Source organism: Plectropomus leopardus, chromosome 18 (genome assembly GCF_008729295.1).
Source record: "Plectropomus leopardus isolate mb chromosome 18, YSFRI_Pleo_2.0, whole genome shotgun sequence".
Classification (NCBI taxonomy): Eukaryota; Metazoa; Chordata; class Actinopteri; order Perciformes; family Serranidae; genus Plectropomus; species Plectropomus leopardus.
In genome coordinates, this window is record NC_056480.1 from 2157804 (window position 1) to 2179561 (window position 21758).

General features: G+C 40.0%; 1 protein-coding gene across 1 annotated transcript in view; it reads left to right on the plus strand.

The window, feature by feature from the left end:
• LOC121957637 (chloride channel protein 1-like) overlaps window positions 1-21758 on the plus strand; it is a 43950-nt gene that overhangs the window by 5235 nt on the left and 16957 nt on the right. Inside the window, exons 2-14 of the mRNA XM_042506335.1 lie at window positions 3167-3470; window positions 3573-3704; window positions 4637-4765; window positions 6135-6268; window positions 6690-6767; window positions 6905-6983; window positions 7258-7383; window positions 8307-8391; window positions 8671-8772; window positions 9164-9248; window positions 12733-12888; window positions 18879-18948; window positions 19909-20019. Coding sequence (XP_042362269.1) covers window positions 3167-3470; window positions 3573-3704; window positions 4637-4765; window positions 6135-6268; window positions 6690-6767; window positions 6905-6983; window positions 7258-7383; window positions 8307-8391; window positions 8671-8772; window positions 9164-9248; window positions 12733-12888; window positions 18879-18948; window positions 19909-20019 — 1591 coding nt within the window. The remainder of the gene's footprint in view (window positions 1-3166; window positions 3471-3572; window positions 3705-4636; window positions 4766-6134; window positions 6269-6689; window positions 6768-6904; window positions 6984-7257; window positions 7384-8306; window positions 8392-8670; window positions 8773-9163; window positions 9249-12732; window positions 12889-18878; window positions 18949-19908; window positions 20020-21758) is intronic.

Sequence of the window (21758 nt, forward strand, 5' to 3'; positions counted from 1 at the left end):
GCTACGGATAGGTCTGGATACGTGTGACTACTCAAGGTGTGATGTTGACAGTCTATCGTGTATCTGTCGGGTATTACATCATGGTAAGGTGATATTCGTCCCCTTTTAGGTGCATTTGTGTGCATTCTTTGTGTGTAATGCTCTTGGAGACATGACCTGTTCGGACATTTCAGCAATAATGTATGTTGAAAAAATCCTTCCTTATTTGAATACATGGAACAACTGTTTTCTTGTGTTTTTTATTTCAAAAAAATACTTGCACTGCTAAGCAACAGTATGTATACTCAGGTGAGAGACACTATGCTGTGTGTTACATTTAACATTGAACCTGTGAGCTTCTATTGTTTGAGTGTGTGTTGTGTGTTGGCATTCAGTTACAGCACATTGTGTATTATGCTGCTCAGGTTTCACTGTGCATTGACTGGCATCTCTGCTCACAGAGCATCGCTGATGCCTTCTGTGTGTGTGTGTGTGTGTGTGTGTGTGTGTGTGTGTGTGTGTGTGTGTGTGTGTTAATCCATCCATCCGTCTATCCATCAATCTGTCTGTCCATGAACCTGCTAAATTAGAAGCTGCTGAAAGGTTACTGCACGGACATCCAAAGTATCAGCACCAGACACAACTTATCAGCACGTCAGTTGTATTCCTGGAGTTCTATTGTGTGCTGTGGATGTACTAAGAATATATATGAGCCCTGTGCTAATATTTAAACTATAGTGCTGGAGAATAAGACAGTGCTTCAGCAGTGTAGATCAATAAATACTTGGTGATTTATTATGTTTCTGGATTTTGGAAATTGGGAAAATGACTTTTTGCTGACAAAAGTGCAGCTGGAACATAATTAAAATCTGTTATTTGCATTTTATGCCTCTGTGGCGGTGATAGTCGTGGCATATTTTTGTGAATGTGATATCTCAAGAATAATATAGGAATTTATTCAAATTTGGCACAAATGCCCAATTGAACTCAAGGAGAAACTAATTAGAATTTGGTGATCAAAGGTCAAGGGCACTGTGACTTTGTCTGTATCTTTCTTGTGAACTCAGTATTGAGAACGTTTTTTCAAATTTGTCTCGAACATTCACTTGGACTCAGTGATGAACTTGTTACATTTTTGTGGTCAAACATGTTTGTCACTGTGATCCCGCCACGTGTTTGTGTTTCGTTGCTGCTCATACCAACATGACTCTACTCAATCAATAAACTCGTTAATAACCGTTGGGTAAAATGATCTTTTATATCACTCTGTGTGTGTGTGTGTGTGTGTGTGTGTGTGTGTGTGTGTGTGTGTGTGTGTGTGTGTGTGTGTGTGTGTGTGTGTGTGTGTGAGAGACAGGCGCAGCAGCAAGATCATGATAAACAGAGAGAGCGAGAGGATGCGGGGTTCAGTGACCTTTCTATGCACTGGTTGTGACATTACACAGCTTGTGACAGTTTACATTATCATGGACAAATTATTATAGACCTGCAGACTAATCATAATAACCTCACAATGTCCTTTGAAGCAGAGCATACTAACTCCAACTAATCTAAAATTTAATGCATTTATTTTTATTTTTTCGCACAATTGAAATATCATTTTTTTTCTGCAAAAATCCCAAAACAAATGGACGAACAAAAAAATAAATATCCTCATCCCTAAATTGAAAACTGAATACCTGCTCATATAATGAATTGCCCAATATTTTCGGATTCCAGCCATAAAGGTGATGCAGAAAACCCATTACCCACACTCATCCACACCAAGACAGTTGTTTACTTTTTTATACCTACATACTGTCACATTTAGAAGTTTCTTATGATAGTGAGCTACAAAGTGTCGGGGGGGATGTCTTTATTTAAAATGAAGCAAAAAAAAAGAAGCATGTAGTATATATAGTTTAGTGCAGCTTATGTTTGAGTGTGATAGATATAGATATCCTGTGTCTGAAGAAAAGGATAAAACAAATGCACGAGGGTATATCCCACTGAAATAGATATTTGTGCCAGTGAGAGAGGGAGAGAGAGAGGGAGATGAGAATTGATCTCTTCCCCAGATGTCCCCGGCAGTTTTCATGGAGTCTATCCAGAGGTGATAAATCTAGAGGCAGAGCCCATGTTTCCGTTTCCATTAGAGCTGTTTGGGTCAACACGTGGTCGTGTCTATTTTTAAAGTAGACTCTTCTCTACCAGGGTGCCAAAAGCAGAGTACTATCACTCTCTAAATTCTCACTTCCTCAGGGACTACCTGTACATGTTTAGGTATATATGAATGCCGCATATCCGTCTGATTTCATCTCTTGTGTACTTATTAAGAAGGGTGCTCCGATCAGGATTTTTTGGGCCGATCATTGATCACTGGAAGCAGTATTGACCGATCACAGATCACAAATCACAGGGTCTATTTCTATTTATCGTATCGCATCATTTAACTATTCTAAACAATAATTATTCACTATTAAAATTAAGAAATGAGAATGGGGTAACAGTAATTGACAGCGGTTTCATTTATTGACAATGTGCAACATCCTCCACTCTCTCCAAGAGATAACTTAAACATAAGCAGCTTATGCTTGGTTATTGCTAGCAGCTTAGAGCTGAACAAATGCAGCTTTATGTGGAATAAAATAAATACTATTTTATGAAAAATCAACAATCTTATTCCTATATAAAAAGTTCTTTTTATCTAGTCAACCTTGTTCTCTTTTTTCCATTTCATATCATTTATGTGACTCAAGATAGTGATCATATAGTATCATGCAGAAATGTACTATAATAGTAATAACAGTCAAGTTTAAATTGATGTTAAGTCTGGGCCAGGGTGAAAAAAACTTTTGTGTCCACTGGCCAAATAGTGTGTGAATGTTCAGATTTTGCCAGACACTCAATGGATTTCCATTGTCTTTCTAACTGGAGATTGAAGCAAATCTCCGAGACACTTGCATAATTTGCCTGCATTTTTCTGGTGAATGGTGCTAATTTCATACCCTGGGCATTTCAGTCTTATCTTAGTCAAAGAAAACTAACTATTTTAGTCTGGTTTAAGTCAAGGAAACATTTGGTGGCTTGAGATAAATCGTCCTGTGTGTTTTGCTTTATCTGATAAGCTGTTCTGAGAACGACTGGTGGCAGATTAATCGCATCCTAACTAAGTGATTAATGGACTGTTGTACTGATTGATTGACAGCTCTATGGGGAGTACCAAGAGAACCAAGGAGGCTCTGGCAGACGGGAGGCCACACGCCTGCTGACAGAGAGACAGATCAAGAAACATGGCAACCACCACCGCAGCCACAGCAAAACACGACACGGCCGGCGTAGCCATGGTCAAAATGGATACCACAGCCGACATCAGCATGGCCATCACAGCCGACAAAGGAACAGGCGTCGGTCAAACATGGAGGCGGGGAGTGATGGTCAAGATGAGCAAACAGCTGAACCCGACCTTGCGGCCTCTACAAAGAAGAAACGTTCCTACTCTAAGTGTAGAAGTGAGCATCCTGAGGACAGTTAAAAATTAAAAAAACAAGTTAGTAAATAGATTCCTTCTGACTCTTTATTTCATGAGCTCTTGGTGTGTTTGTTTTTGTCAGACTGCATAGCACGAGTGCAACGATTCCTTGTAAACAGGTTGGGAGAAGACTGGATCTTCCTCGTTATGCTGGGTATCACAATGGCACTGGTCAGCTGGACGATGGACTATGCCAGCGCAAAGAGCCTGCAAGGTAGGACTTCAGAACCCTCAATGCATTGCAAAAGCTATTAATTTAAACTGGTGCAGAGTATGTTAGATATTTGCATCTTACCCTTCCTCTTGGATTTTCTTTTTTTGAGAGATCAATAGCAAGACTTGTAGTATTATATAGAACAACTTTACCTTCTGTCTGCTGCCTCTGTCTTTCCTCTGTCTACACCTTTCTACTTACTTTCTCCATCATGCCTTCTATTCATCCCAGGGTTCACGTGGATCCTTAAAAAGTCTTAAAAGGCATTTGATTAATTAATCTAAAAAAGAGGTCTTCATTGATATTATATTGACTTTTTAATCTTTTAAAAATGCTCAGACATGGGAAGTGGGATTTTATGAATCTTTTTTCTGATGTTTCATTTGAAATCTTAAAATAATTGGTAAAATCTTTTTCTTTATTTTTTTTGTCAAATAATTAAACAAATTCCTTTTCTTAAACTCGTAATGATGGGAATCCAAGCAGTGGGATCTCACATGCACATTGAAAAACAAAATCATCCAAAAAAAGGCCAGAAATGCCAGATATATCCCACTTCTGTTGGTAAACTCAATAGATACCTTTATAATAATAAAATATGTTCGTTGTCTTTCATGTGCTCCACTCTGAAAAGAGTTATTTTTCTGACATTTGATATAGATAATTTCACTGGACAAAATATCATGTATTTGTTATAATAAACATTTGGGCAAAATAAGACTGGCCTTGTTCAATTATTGTTATTTGAAAATTTGTCTTAAACTTAACTCTGAGTGGCATTAAAAAAAGTCTTAAATCTAACTAGCCTTAAGCTGTGCAAACCCTGATTCACCCTTCTCTCCTAAATCCATAGTTCTTTTGCTTTCCACTTACTCCTGTTTCTTCCACCTCTTCAAGCCCTTTCTTTCTCCCTCCCTCCCTCCTCCCTTCAGCCTATAAATGGATTTATGGGGAGCTGAGGGGGAACATCCCCCTGCAGTACCTGGCCTGGGTTTCATATCCCCTGATCTTCATCCTGTTCTCCTCCCTCTTCTGTCACCTGGTCGCACCTCAAGCTATCGGTCTGTACCCTCTTCCTCCTCATAGCTGCATTCTCAAACCTTCTTACCTGCCTTATGTTTTCATAAATTGTCTCTCCATTATTACTTTTAAGTTCACATGAAATGGCTAATAGAGTACTATTTAATTCTGCATACTCATGTGTTTCCTAAAAACAGGAAGCTAGGCAGAGACTTGCAGCAGATATTTATTGGCGTTCCAAGTAGCCAATCTGATGTCAGCAGCAAGCAGATGACTGAGCTGAAATGGCAGCAGTGCTGACAGAGCTAACGGTGTTAATGGGAGCGACCTGGGGGGTAACGGGAGGGATGTCTTTACTCACAGGTCCTGTGCGCTGGTCAGTAACTGGCAGAATTACAGTCACGGAAGAGGGACATAACTATTTGAAAATGAAAACAAAAAAGATGTCAAATTAGTTTACAGCCCAACTGTGGGATAAGTCCTCAGCATCTTTTATCATTTTTCCAGGAAATGGGAAACTCAAAAATACTGCTGAGAATACCTACAAAATGACTTTTTTTTACCATTGCTGAGCCAGTTACTGGCATTTAAGTTATAATCAGTGCAGTGATTTAAAAAATCTTCAGTGGAAATTTAATGTCCAGTGCATATATGCAAAATTCTGTCTGCAACATTGCATACAAGAATAGTCATATCAGGTAAAAACAACAATGCTGGAACACTTAGCTTATGCAAAAGACAATTTGGCAACTGATCTGTAGAAGTGGACCAATATAGTGAACCTCTGAGGCAGGTAAGCTACAGGAAGGAGCAGCTCAGCAAGTGGAACTGACAGAGGAGTGGCAATCAGAGGACAGATGCCATAGGTAAGGCTGGATCTGAAATAACAGCCAGTGATTTGGAACACAGGGTAGAATACTGGATGAATAAATACTGTGAAATCACGGAGGAGTAGTGACAGTAACATTTGATTGGAAAGAAACCCTGCGGACTCCAAACCTTCCATGGTGCATGATTAGTCATCTCAGCTTTACAAGAATGCAAAAGAACTTACTGTTCTTCATCTTGTACCTTTTTCATATGATGTGATTTCTTATACGTTTTTTTCTCTGCAAAGCAAGAATTAATGGTTTGGACATGAAACCCCTGTGTGTGCAGAAAAAAAACCCTCAAACCTGGAAGCTGTAGCTTTTCTAATCTAGAGCTTTAAGGTTATGGAAATGCTTTAGATTGAACTGTGCATCAGTGTCCAGCTTTTACATAGCTCTACAGCCCAGTGTCAACGGGAATGTTTTATAAAATCATGCTGTACTACTGTTGGACACAATCCCCTATACCAGTTTGATTTTTTTCTATAATTATTGTCTTCCTTTTCCCTCTAAACAACCTCTGTCCCACCCCCTGTCTCAGGTTCTGGCATCCCAGAGCTGAAGACCATCCTGAGAGGTGTGGTGCTAAAGGAATATCTAACTCTAAAGGCCTTTGTTGCTAAAGTCATTGGTCTGACTGCGGCCCTGGGCAGCGGGATGCCAGTCGGCAAAGAGGTGGGTAATCCATTTTAATATTACACACAAAATGCGCTTTTCAAAATTGAGCTTTAAAAAGTATTACACATTAATATTATTTCCTACTCTCAATCATACATATCAAATATTCATTACTTTTCAGAATTTTTACCCTTTCAATGCCATGTTTATGTCATGATGCCACCATGTTTTTAAGATTAATTAGATTAAACAAAAATATACAATCTTGCCAAAATATATGCGATATGCATGAAAAGCTTATCAAAAAATGAAAAATGAAAAGTGTGTAAAATGCGCCAAGCAGTCTGTAGGGGTTAATTAAGCTTCTCTCTTTCAAACTGCATCTTTGGTGTTCAGTAATATGGTTTTTGGACTGTATGTACTGCTATATGAGATAATTTGATTTAATTTTCATGTTGTTCTTGACTCCTCCACTCAGGGCCCTTTTGTTCACATCGCCAGCATCTGCGCTGCCGTTCTCAGCAGGTTCATGTCCTTCTTTTCAGGAGCTTATCAGGTAAGCTGATGTTAGGAAACATTTCTGTTTACATGAAAGTGTTATAAAAACGTGTACTGTATGAAATATTCCTCATCTATATGTTGTCTTTCTATAGTCTCAATCCTTAATCCTCTTCCTCCTCTCTGGATCAGTAGAATCCATACTGTTACACAGACATCCTGACAGTGGGCTGTGCTGTTGGGGTGGGCTGCTGCTTCGGTACTCCGCTTGGAGGTACACAGTCTTTTCTCTTTCCTGTTCTGTGTCCCTCTAAGATATAGGACATTCACATTTATTTCACATCTATGCACACAGGAAACTGAAATTTAGGATTTGTTTAAGAGTATTGATGAAAATAAGAAGCTTCTAGTTTGATATAGCAACAATTTTGCCATTTTACATGAAATATGAGATTGTTTGCGTGCACATTTCGTCAGTTGTAGATCAGTGCGTTTTCAGTTACTGTCTGTTTGATTACTGTTTCTTTAACTTCTTTTTTTCTTACCAGGTGTGCTCTTCAGTATCGAGGTAACGTCCACATACTTTGCCGTGAGAAACTACTGGAGAGGATACTTTGCTGCTACATTTAGTGCCTTCATATTCAGAGTGTTGTCTGTGTTCAACAAAGATGCAGGTACAGATGAAAAATAATTTATAATACATCTTTTGACATGTATTCACGTGCTTTGGTGCTTAAGATACTGGGCATTAGGTTCCCTCTCTCTACTTATCAAACATGCACTAGAGGGTGCCCTAACTTCAGTAATCAACAGCAAGCAAGCTCACACGTTTTAGTTTCACTGACTCAGTGTGTGTACTTCAGACTAGATGGTGTACTCCTCCTCTGATCTATCAAAGTATCCTGTAAGAATACTGAAGTTAGCGCCAGACAAATCGAGAAATATCTTTGCTCATTTCACTGTGCAAACACATTACATTGACCTTTCAAAAGCCTTTGAATCTGTACTGCAAAATACAGAAATAATGTACAACCTTTTTTATTGAGTACTATAAAATAAGTCAGCAACAGCTGCTGCTTTAAACCTAAAAGGAACTGTTATGCTTTTCCTTATATTCTGACATATATATAATGTCATTATGTAGGATGTTCATATTAAACATGGCCAAATAATAATGAAAACACTTGTAAAAGTAATCACTGTTAGCTGACACTGCAACATGAAACCCTATGCTAACATTAAGGAAATATGTAATCTTGGTTCCAGATGTTGTTAATTTCTTTCTGATTTTGGATCTTGTGCCTGATGCTCATGTCTGGTTATGAAGATTTTAGTTTAGAAGAAACCAAATTGGTGATTTTTAATGGTATAAAGTGCTGCTATACTACCTTGTAGTCATACACTGTCTGCAGCGATAGTGCAGAGACACCTAGGGTGCAGATACAAAAGACCTGGAAACTCTGACCAATCAGAGCAGAAGGTGGCTTAAAAAGAGGTGGAAAATGCAGTGTTTCAGACGGAAGCTATATACAGGTGTTCCAGGACAAACAGTATGAGGGTTAAATTTCACATCTTTTGCCTTTTTTTCATCTTCCAGTAACCATCACTGCTCTGTTCAGGACAAACTTTCGCATGGATTTCCCTTTTGACCTGCAGGAGCTGCCAGCATTCGCCATCATTGGGTGGGTGATACAGCGACATAAATGGCAGCATTTACGTATGTGTACGTGTGTGCTCGCGGTATGTGTGTGCATGTGCATTATGTGTTTCCAAACTTCCTAATGGACATGATGGAAAATGTTAATCAGCCAAACTTTATGCAAATGTAGCATTTAAAACACAGAGAATCCAATTATCAGTTCACCGTTTACCTCAGGGGAGGAAAGAGAGAGATGCAGAACACACAGGTGTTACACATGAACAGGTGACCGGGCTGATGTGCGGTTTATTCGTTTGTGCAGGATCTCCTGTGGGTTCTTGGGGGCGTTCTTCGTCTATCTCAACAGACAGGTGGTGCTGTTCATGAGACGACACAACGCCATGACCCGCTTCCTGACCAAACAGTGAGTCTCTGTGCGTCAGTAGGGTTGGTGTTTTTAATATTTGCTGTAATTTGAAAGCCTTAAGGATACTCATACTTGAGCATTTATATTGAACCTGTATCTTTTACTGCAAATACAAAGAGTATAATTTATATACCCATACAAAATGATGCTAAATCAAAATTTAAAATGCTTCAATTTAAAAGTGTAGCCCTGCTAATATTAATGTATAGGCATTTATATTGTATTTATAGTACAAAATGTGCAGCAATGTGCATCTTTTCATTACTTTTGTCCTTCTTTTTGTGCTTTAGTTGTTTTGTTTAGTATTTTGATTGTTAGGAATAATTTCAAATGTATTTTTTATTCCTTCCTTTTCTGATATATGCCTTTTTTCTGTTTTGCCTCCCAGCCGGCTCATCTTTCCTGCTGTGGTAACTCTGGTCATCGCCACCTTGACCTTCCCACCTGGGTTTGGGCAGTTTATGGCAGGAGAGGTCAGAGTTCATATCTTTTTATTGTTTCTTTCATTCATGTAACTAAGGAGAATACAGGTCTTGTGAATCTGTGCCTGCATGCTATACTTACAGCTACAGAGAGGTTGATGAAAAAAAATCAGCAGTCATGGTAGCCTTGCATTGGTCTCATTCCTGTGGAAGTGATATCTCAAAAACACATTTAGGGAATATCTTCAAATTTGATTTTAGCATTCACTTGGACTCAATGATGAGCTGTTTAGAACTTGTTGTTTAGAGGTCAAGGTCACTGTGACCTTGCAGTTGTCTCATTTTCATGAATGCAATATCTAAAGATGGCCTGGAGGGGGTTTCTTTAAATTTGGCACCAAAGTCCACTTCGACTCAAGAATGAAGTGATTAGAATCTGGTGGTCAAAAGTCAAGGCCACTTCTGACCTCATAAAACATATTTTTGGCCATGATTTGGAGAATTCACATGCTCCAATTTCACACAAATGTCTAATCGGATATAATGATGAAGTTCTGATTATAAAGATCAACTCTGACAACATAATGTCCTGCAAAATAACTTTTCTGGCCATTATTCAGTAACATAACTCAGGAGAAGAAGGGGAGATATTTGGTCACATACTGAACTGGTGACATTAATCTTGAAACTGTGCTGATCGTATGGATCTGTGCTGTCGGAGGAAGATGTGTGTGAAGCATCCATGTTTTCACAGACATGGATGACAAACTGTAACAGGAACTTGACTGGTGCACTGAGGCATATAATGAAGTGGCAATATTTCTATTCTTTTCCTAAATTTTGGTTATTGTAAAGTTGTTGTTACATTTAATTCCGAGTTGCATTATAAAAGTCTTAAAAAGTCTAAAATCTAACTTGCCATAAGCTTTAGGAACCTTAAATTATGGTGCCAGGATGGATTCATGTAAATGTGTAAGAAGCTGAAAATGATTTAATGTTGTTCATACCTTTAGATCCATTTCTTCACAGTTTGCCTGAAGCAACGTTATTTTCAGTGTTTGGCAAAGTGTGACGACAGGTTAGATTAAGCGTGACACCCTAATGTTTTAATCATCGGGATTTACATTTAAAATGTGAGCTTTAGGATCTTTTGCTTAAGTGTGAAAAAACTAAAATCTATTCTTGGATATTTGGAACACCATGAGCTTATTGATGTGCACGTGGATACTGTGATGATGTAAAATGATGCTACATGCCTTGTAGACTTCTATGCTTCGTGTGCAAAAGGAGCTCAGGCAGCCATTTACAGTATGAACAGCTCAACCGCTCAGAGCTAAGAGACAATCATGTGTTTCACACACACTCAGAATAGACCACTTAGTGTGAACCAGGTGTGTGTGTTGTATGCTGTGCGTATCCATCTGTGTGCATATGTCAGTCAGCAACACCTTAACGTATTTTTTTTTTTTTTTTTTTTAACGTGCCCTCACTGCATGTTTTTAACACCCTCATTGTAGCAATGTCTCACACCTTTACAGCAAACTCGCATCATCATTTTAACACAGGAGGGAAGTGAAGTGATATCTAAATTTAAAAAATTTCACTTTAGAAAATGAATCAGTGTTTGACAGACGCTTTTCCCCCCTTAGAAAGTGTATATATAGCTTTTGGGGAATGAAATCCTTCCAATCCAACTTGATAGCGCAGTGCAGAGTGACAGAAGCAGCAGCGCAGTGAGAGGAGATTAAAAGCTACACGGGTTGTGAACCAGACATGAACCCACAACTTCAAAAAGGCACAGGAAAGCCTATTATTACATCCTGCTCCATCGAGGCCAGCAGCAGCCTTTCATAGATCCTCAGCATTTCCACTCGCACACCCCACGATGAATTTCAGGGCCTCGATTGAACCCTAGCTCCAGCAGGAAGCACAAAAGTAGTAAAAATTGAAATGACGTTGGTGTTGTTTTTCCCCCGCAGCAGCGTTATGCAGATGCAGAATGCGCTGCAATTTGTGCCTGTGAGCAAATTCAGAGGCATCTATGCAAATGTGGTGCAAATGGTTGAAGTGAATTAGTCATTCATGAGTCATCTAAAGAGAATGAGTCATTGGACACGGCCACCCGTACCCGTCTGCTTACAGCTTTCTGGATGACTTCCTGCCTGTTTGTCCCACTTGACTTTCTTACTCCCTCACTCTTTTCTGTCTTTACTCTTTCCTTTTCCCTTTCTTCCTCCATTTTCATCCTCCATGTCTCATATCCTTCCTTTTGTTAAACTTTACCCCCCATCCATTATTTCCTCTTTTCTCTTGCTCTCCTTCCTTCCCTTTCTACCTTTCTCTCCACTACACATCCTCTCACATCCATCGCTTTTCTCCCTTCCCCTCTTCCATCTGCTCAGTTTGTCTTTCCCTCTCTCCTCTTTCTCTTTTACCATCATTCACCCTTTTACCTCTCCATTCATCCCTTTCTCTCCTCATCTGTCTCTCTCTTTACATTTGCTTCCTTTTTATTTTTCCAGTTTGCTTTAAATGTCCCCACCTTTCCCTTTATCTAATCTAATCCCCTCTGTACCTCACCCTTTCTCCCACTTTATCTCCCCTTTTTCTTTTATGCCCTCACGCCAGCGATAGCTGTAGACGGAGGCATTATGTCCGTCCATCTGTCTGTATGTCCATCCGTCCATCCCTTCATCTTATTCTTCTTAATGCAAACTTTCAGAACGCGTTAAGGGAATTTCTTCAAATTTGGTACAAACATCCTTTGAACTAACAAATGAACGGATGACATGTAAGTGGTCAAAAGTGAAGGTCACTGTGACCTTGCATTAGTTTCATTTTTTCTGAAAATAATGTCAAACGAGCACCTTGAGGGAATTTCTTCAAATTTAGCACAAATGTTCACTTTGACTCAAGGATGAACTCATTCCAATTTGGTGGTCAAAGGTCAATAACCATAACTAAAGAATTCCTATGCAAATATGACAAAACCTCACACATATATGCGCAATAGGATATAATAATGGACTGATGGCATTTAGAATTCAAAAGGTCAAAGGTCAACTTCACTGGATCAATATGTTTTTAAAATGCTTTTTTCAGCCGTTACTCAGTGTCATATCTCAGGAACAGAAGAGGAGACATTTGGTCAGATATTGAATTGGTGACACTAATCTTGGGTGTCCACATTGAAACTGCCGATTGTATAGATTTTCTGTGCTGCAGGGGAAAATGTGTGTGAAGCACTGAAGTTTGACAGACATGGATGTAAAGTGTAAGAGAAACCTGACTGGTGCGCCAAGCCAACCGCAGGGCGATAATTGTAGTTTTCCCTTCTCTTCCTTTTTTGCTGCTCCTCATACCCTTCTTTTTTCTCCTCCTCGTCCCTTCTGCCCTCCCTGTCCCCCTTTCTTCGATTGCTTCCACTCTCTCTGCCACCTCCTTCTCACTCCACTCACACCCTAACCTTCCTTGCCCTCATCTCTTCTTCCCTTTGTTTGTCCGTCTTTACCGCTCCTCTCCTCGCTCTCTCCAGCTGATGCCGAGGGAGTGTATCAACTCCCTGTTTGACAACTTTACGTGGACAAAGATTTCGGGATCTCCTCCTCCAGCAGGTTTGGGCCGCTCTGCTGCCTGGATACACCCTGATGTCAGCGTCTTCCTCATCCTGCTGCTCTTCTTATTCATGAAGGTCCGTGGCTACCGGGGAATATGTGTGTGTGTTGAATTGGATAGGTGTTTGTGTGCAGGTCAAATTTGTGTCGTTGTTTTTGTGTGTTTATGGTGATGGTGTTTGGGTTATGCATGAGTGTGTGTAACTGTGTGTATTTGTGTGAGTGTGTGGCTGGCTCCATCTGACGTCAGCATTTTCGTCATCCTCCTCCTCTTCATTAGGGACATTTGTTGCAGGTCACTCATGTTGTGTGTTGGTGACGGGGACATCTGTGTGCGTGGGTGTGTGTCTCTTTATCTTCCTCCTTTTCTTCCTGTCCAAGGTCAACAGTGCTGGCAAGCTGCCAGCACTTCTAGCATTCTTATGTTTTCCTGAAAGCAGCTGCTCTCTCTCACACACACACACACACACACACGCACACGCACACACACACACACACACACACCCTGGGGAGTTTCAGTTTTTGCTATCACAGATGTTAAAAGCATCGACATGTACATAAAACTGGCGTAGGTGCTGGGCTGACTGTGAATCAGCACAGAGTTGATGAAACTGTCTGTAAAAAATTCCCTGGCGTGCACACAGGTAGACAAATGATCACTGAACAACACAAATAAACTTTGATAACTCGATAACAACAACAAGGCAGCTACATAGGCCAACATGAAAGCCAGTAATCAGCATGTATCATCTAAGATTCATATGTGAATCTCCAAAACAGCATCAGGTAAATAAGAAAGATTCAAAGAGAATCAGCAGTGAGATGGTGCTCATAGCATCAGTTACAAAACCTGCCAAGGTGCGGTCTAGGAAACCAGACAAGATGTGAAGATGCATGACCTGACAGCTGTCTGCAGGGTTTGTACACAGACAGCTGTCTGCTTGAAGTAATAAGGTCTTACGCAGGCACTTCATATGGTCAGTGTTAAAGGTCAAGTGTGTATTTTTTTAGGTGGATATATCAGCAGAAATAATAATAATAATGATAATAATGATAATAGTAACTGTATTTATTTAGCACCTTTAAAACAGAATTTACAAAGTGCTTGACAAACAAGGCAAAGCAGAAGCAAGATGGGTTTCTTGCAGAGGCAACATAACTATAAGAGCCAAACTATAATGCCGAACTAAGGCCAAACAAAATTTAAAGTGAAATTTAACAAAAGAGAAGCAAATTACAAAACAATAATAACAATAACAACTCATACCGATGGGAGTAAATAAAGTTTAAAAGAAAAAGGTGAGCACACATTGTCAGGTAATTGGCTAGCAACCCGTCTGTGATGAGCCAAACAGCATCGGAGAAACACTGATTTGGATTTTGTGTTTTAATCACCTGTTTAATTTTTTGGAGAGGAAGAGCCCTTTGTGGATAATTTGGCTCCCAGTTAAAACCTCCTGAACAATAAACACTAAATAATTATAACCAGGAGAAGTTTCAACTGGTTGTAATCTGCAGTTCATCGTCAGATGCCATTAAATCCTGTGAATCCCACACGCCGCTGCTTTAAGTACGTTCAGAAGTGCAGTAACTACTCCTGGCCATATAAATGATCGGGTGGTGTCATTAACATTCAGACAGAGTAGAGGACTTTATCCAAAAGGAACACGTTGACCATTAGACTGCATCAGATTTTCACTTACAAGAGTTACACTGCATCCAAAATACAAACTGACGGGGGAATAAAATGTGACCACCAAACCAAAGCTTTCAGTTTGACTTGAATTGTAATCAAGACACAATCACATTTCTCCGAAACTCAAAGGTGTTTTGAAGGCAAAGGTTAGCCCTCCTCATGATCAGCTTCCCGATAGTCATTCTGTTTTTGCATAAATGTCAATCTGTCAACCCCCAGTAATGTCCTTCATCAGAGCCCTCTGACTTCAAGTGTTTGAAAACCACAGACAGACAAGTCTGGAGTCTAAATACTTTGAGTCCTGACCCACCTACAGTCTGGTGGCTGCTGCAGAAAACAGCACCAAGCTGTTGCTGCCGCCTGTTTGATAAAAACCTGCCGCTTCTCAAGAGCTCAAGCAGAGAACAGTGATGAAGTGGGAGATCAAAATTTACTTTCTCAGTAAATACAAAGCCAAACTTTTCAGTCTACATGGAAGCCACATTACACAAAATCCTGTTCACACCAGGATTTGCTTGGCAGTCTTTCTGACCAACACAGTGATGTTGACATGTTTTCAATCTAGTGAGTCAACAGGTGGTCCTCTGAGTGGTTCCCCATTAAATCTGTGTTTTTTTTTTGACAAACGTTGATGTTGATGTGTATAGGATATTATTATATTTATGTATGTTTAAACATACCAACAACATGCCAACAAAATCCCAAATCTGAAAAATTAATTTACAAAACCATAGACTGCATATGCATCTTTATATCTTTTACTGCGTCCTTTCAGATTTTAATAAACCAGAGACACAGGGCGTGTATCTGACAACATCACTGCAAACACGTTGTTGTTGTTAGAATTTCCATCTTCCCAGCATCAGATACTGCTGTCAGTTAACTCTAATTTTGACCAGAGGGATGGAAACTGAACAGAAAAACACCATTTACCATGGACATACCTAATGTAATTTATAATTTGTCCAAGATCCCCCGCTCTGTTACTAGATTTCCAAAATAACTCCAAATTCATTTGCCTTTTTAGAGTTAACTTCTGTCTGTTTTCCTGCAGTGTCTAAAGTCAAATTAGGCAGAAATGCCACATAAATAATCCTATGAACAGGAAATTAAAGCCCGTCACTCAGCGTCATACACTGCATTGGTTTAGTCATGGTGTTTCGCAGTTGAGCACAGCGGCTCCCTGTAGTGAAAACTTAATTCAACCAAAACTGAGAGCAGCTGGCTGGTAAAACTCCACTCACAACACATGCACACAAATGCACACTGACGTGCGCGCGCACACACACACACACACACACACACACACACACACACACACACACACACACAGTGTATTTTTCTGTTTTCCTGTCGCCCTCTGCTGCTGTCAGCCTTTCTCTGACAAACACACACTGGATCTTCCTCTCTCTGCCTCTTTTTGTCCAGCGCATGGTTAGACTTTTTCTCTCTTTGTTTGTATTTCTATCAACCTGAAAAACAAAATATAGGAATGTCAAATTAAGTGCTACTAAGGTGCATGGTGGTGAAACTGACATGCTGAATATAAGAGTACTTTTGCATTGGCAGCTCGATTCAAATCTCTACAGAGGTGTGATGCATTCACCAAAAAATGTTAGAACAGTTTTAAAGAAAAATGTAGATTTTCCTAAATTACAGGGTTCCCATGGTCATAATAACTAGAAAAGTCATGGAATTTCACAGTGTCATTTTCCAGGCCTGAAAAAAGTCATACTATTTGTAAAAAAAATAATAATAATAATTGAAAGTTTTGGAAAATTCATGGAATTTTGTTGTTTATAATGAAATTGTTACTTTAAGTAACACATTTTCAGATAATGGCTAATATAAAATGCCTGATGCCAAAATGCCCTCTGCAAAAATATTGTCATAGCCTACTTGACAATCGAAGTAGTTGCCTAAGATTATTTTGTCAAACAACACAGAGAGACATTTTTGAAACCAATACTCAGAGTATTTTTTAGGGATGCACGATAATTATTGGAACCAATAGTTAACGGCCTGATAATGGGACTTTTGACGTCATACTGGTCATTCCGATAATAAAATTTTTGGCCTTTAAATATAACCGATAGTAATAAGCATATATTGCTTTGATTTCGCTAATTTTGCCCATGGTTTCGCTCCGTCAGTACCACACACACTGCATTATGCTGCATGTCAAACTGCTGCCAGCTAGATCAGTCCAAAACATGTCATCACAGTCAGCAGCAGGGTTTCCCCCATTGTTTTTTTTTCTTTTTTTAACTCTTTTTAACGCCACTGAGATTTTCCGTCAATCTGTCTTTTTACTGTAGTGTAGTGTACTGACACTGTTGCGGATGTTATGCAATAAACAACATTTCCACATCCAAAAACAAACGAACAGAAGAACTAAGGTCCCAGAGTGACGGGAGGAGAGGACTACTAACTTGCTGACTTCATCGCTATTTAGTGGCTTTTTGGACCCTCTCAGCGCCGTTGTTTATTCACTTGTTATGGAGTTCATGTCCATTTTTTCTTGCATCTCTGACTCTGTTTATCACACATAAACAGACACCCATATTTCCTCTCTTTGTTTTCACTCCATCTCCACATTGTTCTCTATCAAACAGTGAAGCAAACTGTGTCTCAGTGTTGTTGTTCCCATCTATCTCAGGATCTGTGACACTGGTGAAAGTGTGTGCTGAAAGCCTGCCTGCGTGTGTGTGTGTGCGTGTGCGCGTGTGCGCGTGCGTGCGTGCGTGCGTGCGTGTGTGCGTGTGTGCATGTGTGCCTGTGCCACACGCCAGTTTTTTAAGCACTGTGTGTTTCTGCATGATTGTGTTTGACTGTCGGGATTAAAAGAGAGAAGACTGTGAGCGCAGTCCTCTCTGCCATCGGGATAGCAGCCACCCTGTGAGAGACGTGCTAATGAGTTTTTATCTTGTACCACAGTAATTAAATTCTCAAACGATGATGACAAACGACGTGTAGAATAGTAATCTGGACTGCTAAAATGGTGATGCAGTGTTACTCGCCAATCCCTTCAAATCAAAATGAGAAAGCCCAGTGTGTGGTGGCAGGGAAGGGATGCTGATGACACACACACACACACACACACACACACACACACACACACCAGAAATCCAGAGCTTTAGTAAAATAATCATTATTGCTGATGAGATCTCTGCAGCCAAGAACAGAGCGTATCATTAGGTGAGCTATTTTGAAGTTACATTCTGATGAATACAGAAATTGTTCAGAGACAAACAGCGCAAGTGACATTTGAAGGGTCAGTTTAGCTTTGATTTAACCTGCAGAGGAGTTTGCATGTTTGATTTTTTTTTGTTTTGCACCCACTCATTCCTCAGTCATACAGTCATCCCACCATCCTCTGCAGTGTCACTGGAGCAGCTGTTGATTAAGTGCCTTGCTCAAGAACACCCAAGAGTGATTGTGTCCCTTCCCCCACCACGCAGTTTTCGGATTCTCCACTTTTGCAACTCGTCAAGCCATGACCAAATAAGAGGATTTTTACATCCCTCACAGAGACTATAGTTCTTTGGCGCAAGGAATTTACGTCACTCCTTTTTCAACACAAGCAATCTAATCAGTATTAGGCGGCTAACCTGCAGCAACAAAGGAGATATTATTGAAAATGAAAACAGAGATATAGCTGCTGTTTTTACTGTCTGTTGTGGGCCACATTTTTGCCTTAGATGTGTCACAAAAACTGCCTTCCAAAAAAAAGTTTAATCTAATTTTGAACCAGAGCATTTGAAGATTAATTCCACACCCGATATGTTATTATTCACTAAAGCTAGGCACAATGAGATATGAATAAGTCATCTGTTTTTGTTATCTGTGCTGCAGTCTTGAGTGTGAGGGAGCCGGGAGGGACGATTCTGCCGTCATCCGCTGCACAGCTTTATACCATACCTGGAGCATTTCAGAAGTGGAGCATTTTGCCTGACCAGTTTTGTAGACTTGCAGATTTGAATATTTGGTCATTTTTCATTAATGTTTCAGCTTTTACCATTAGTGAGAAGGCTTAGTGAAACTGATGTTTTGTTTTTGTCTGTTTTAGTTGTGTTTATTGTTGTTTTTTCTTTCTTTCTTGGACTGTAGCTCACAAACAAAGTTAATATACAGCCTGTTAGCTGCTCTGTGCAATATTTTTCAGCTCCCATCAATAGACAGTGCCCATGTTTGTCTTATCTTTTGGGACGCTTGTCAAATGTACTTTTGCCACATCCACTAGAATTAAAAGGATTGTCTAAGGTGGCTGCAGTCAGCTCTGCATTCTACTTAGTGCTTTCTTCTAGTTTTTATTGGTGTCCATAAACAGTTCAGTCATCTAAATAATGTTGCATGCGTCTTGCCTTGCAGTTCTGGATGTCTGCGGTGGCCACCACCATGCCCATTCCATCTGGGGCCTTCATGCCTGTCTTCATACTGGGTGAGCAAAAACACCTGTTGCCTTTAAATACTGCAGCTGAGTTAGATTGAGAATGAATGAAATGGAAAAAAAATAACTTGTATTTTCCAGTTATTCACTTATCAGTAGTCAATTGACTATTTTCAATCATTGTAGCAATACTGAAGTTCTATGATCAGCAACTGAAACGATGAATATGATCAATATGCTGTAGAGTTGTGCAATTAATTCTGCTGTTACATCTGAACAAACTGATTTTATGTTCCCATGGTTTCTCTTTCATTAACTTTCATTTTTGAACATCAGTTTCTTATTATTCAGATCAACATTTTAGGAATCTGTGTTTATTTGCAGTAGTTTGCAGTTCATCTGTTGTTTTTGTAGCGTGAAAAGCTTTGGAGCGTGACCTTTACCAGTGCTTCACTTTAAAATATTCATCATTACCAGCTGCAAACAACTTCAAATGAATAAACTCAGCTCTGGATATGGAGGGTCATGTTGTGTGTGTGTGAGTGTGTGTTTGTCTTTGGTTTAAAAATGTGGCCTTTTGCACTGTCACGCAGCACAAAACATCAACATTTTCCAAACATTTAAATGAGACCATTACAGTGGCTTCATGAAAAATGAAAAGCACCACAGTTGCTGTTACGGGCTCTGACTGTAGTGATGTTTTGGACATAATCATGTTGGAAGTGATTTCTTTCATCAGCCTCTCCACCATCTGCGGGCACTAGAAACACTGATGACCTGAGTTCTGTTTGCTCTGATGATACACATCAGAAGAATCTGTTTAGAGACCAACAAAGACTGACAGTCTCATTGGTGACAATTTTGTTTGTCGACATGATTCATACAGATGTCTCAAAATTAGTTTATTAATGGTAGAGTTTATTTCTTGGTAAAATGCCACTTAAAGTTTTTTTATGTTAAAAATATATTTGCTTTTATAGGTAACTGTTGTACTTCTCTTTCCTCTTGTAGGAGCTGCATTCGGCAGGCTGGTTGGGGAGATCATGGCCACCCTGTTTCCTCATGGGATCGTGTTTGATGGCATCCTTTACCGCATCATCCCTGGAGGGTACGCAGTCATTGGTTAGTCTCCCTTTCCACCTCTTACCAATCTCCTTAGTTTTACTACATTTTGTCAGCATACTGACAGCTGCCACTTTTGCTCTCCTTCCTCCAATTAGGATTAGTCATTGGCAGGGAAAACATGCAAGGGTCAAAGTTTGAGACTTTGAGACAGGCAGTTACCAGAGACCTTACAGGGCTCGACAGTAACAATATTTCACTCATATGTGCCCCTAAAAATAGATATGTGTGAACTCAAAAAGTTATTTATGAGCACAGTGTGCAAGTAAATGATTAAAACCTACTGCAGTCATTTTTTCCCCTGCTAATCATTCAAAAACTACAAGTATACAAGCAGCAATGTGCCAATTATAGTAGTTTTCTGTAATGACCCAGCAAGAGAAAGGTAAACACAGAAAAAAGCATTGGTATGATAGGCTGTTAGTTACATGTGCAAATATTGCATAAAATGAAGCCCATTAATTTTGACTGAGAGTGGAAAGGAGACATAGAGAAAGAGGAATCCAGAGAGGAGGATTTCAAGGTTTGACTCACTAACAATGCGTCCCTCTTCTCGTTACGGAGGCTGTTAAAGTTAACATCAGTGTGGCTGCTTGTAATGACAGTACAGCTGAGAACAACATTAGCGAAGACACTGTGACCCTCGCTGTCACTTTTGTGTCCACTGGAAGCAGCAGAGGGAGAACATATAGATGAAATGTTTCAGTGTCTCAAAGGAACAACAGCGTGAGAGGGGAGGAACTGACCCGCTGCTTTCTGGCTACACACAGCGTTCGACTGTTTCCTCTGCTCTAACCAAAGTAGCACTACACACCTTGACCATGTTTGGATCGACTTACAGCCGTGAGTCAGCTTTCTTCGCTGTGAACGTCATTAAAACCAAGCGCTGTTCCAGGCTCACTAATGAGCACATTCACTTGTGCGGCAGAATGACACCAGCTCAGCTCAAGCTGGGATTCAAATTACAGGCTGGACAGTCTCAGGCCCACTTCTCTGTCTAGAAAAGAAAGTAGAAAAAATGGGGGAAAAATCAAAAATAAATAAATAGAAAAGGGGCTGCTTAAAGCTTTGGACATTTAAAAAAAATCAACATATATTATGTATTGCGATTTAGCCTTGTTGTGGAAATTCTCTGTTGCTGGTGAAGAATGAAATGGAGACTTCTGCCGGCCGACAAGGTTTTTATTTTCTTTCCACAGAAAAGGTCAATCAACACACGGGTGGTCAGGATGAAGAAAGACCGCGAGCCTAGAAAGATCTAAACATTTATTCTTGAGGAACACCCCCTAAGGTGTGTTTTTCTGCTGCAGGGACTGGCATCGACCCCTTAGGGTGTGTTTCCTGCAGGTTTGTGTATTCAGGTGGGGGGTTAAGAGGTCTAGACATCTTTATTTAAAACACAAAAGGATCTGGTATCTTGATGAAAATGCAGGAGGTGGGGCATCTTAAGCAGTTGAAAACAAAGAAATTGAAATTACAATCACCTCCTTAAAATATTACAATATCATTTTAAAGGCATATCGCCCCTCAGGAGCCAAAGCCTTACTGTCTAGCTGCCCACCTTCCCTCTGCCTCCTCCCTCTGCTTCTCCTCCTCCTTAACTGTCAGCCTCAGCTCGTCAGCCGTGGTCAAGATGTCCTCTTCTTCCTCTCCTGTCACTTCTCTCATCTTCTTTCTCCTCCAGCTTCTCCTCCTCCTCTCCCGTCAACCTCCCCGGCCACCCTAGTTGTCACTGGTTG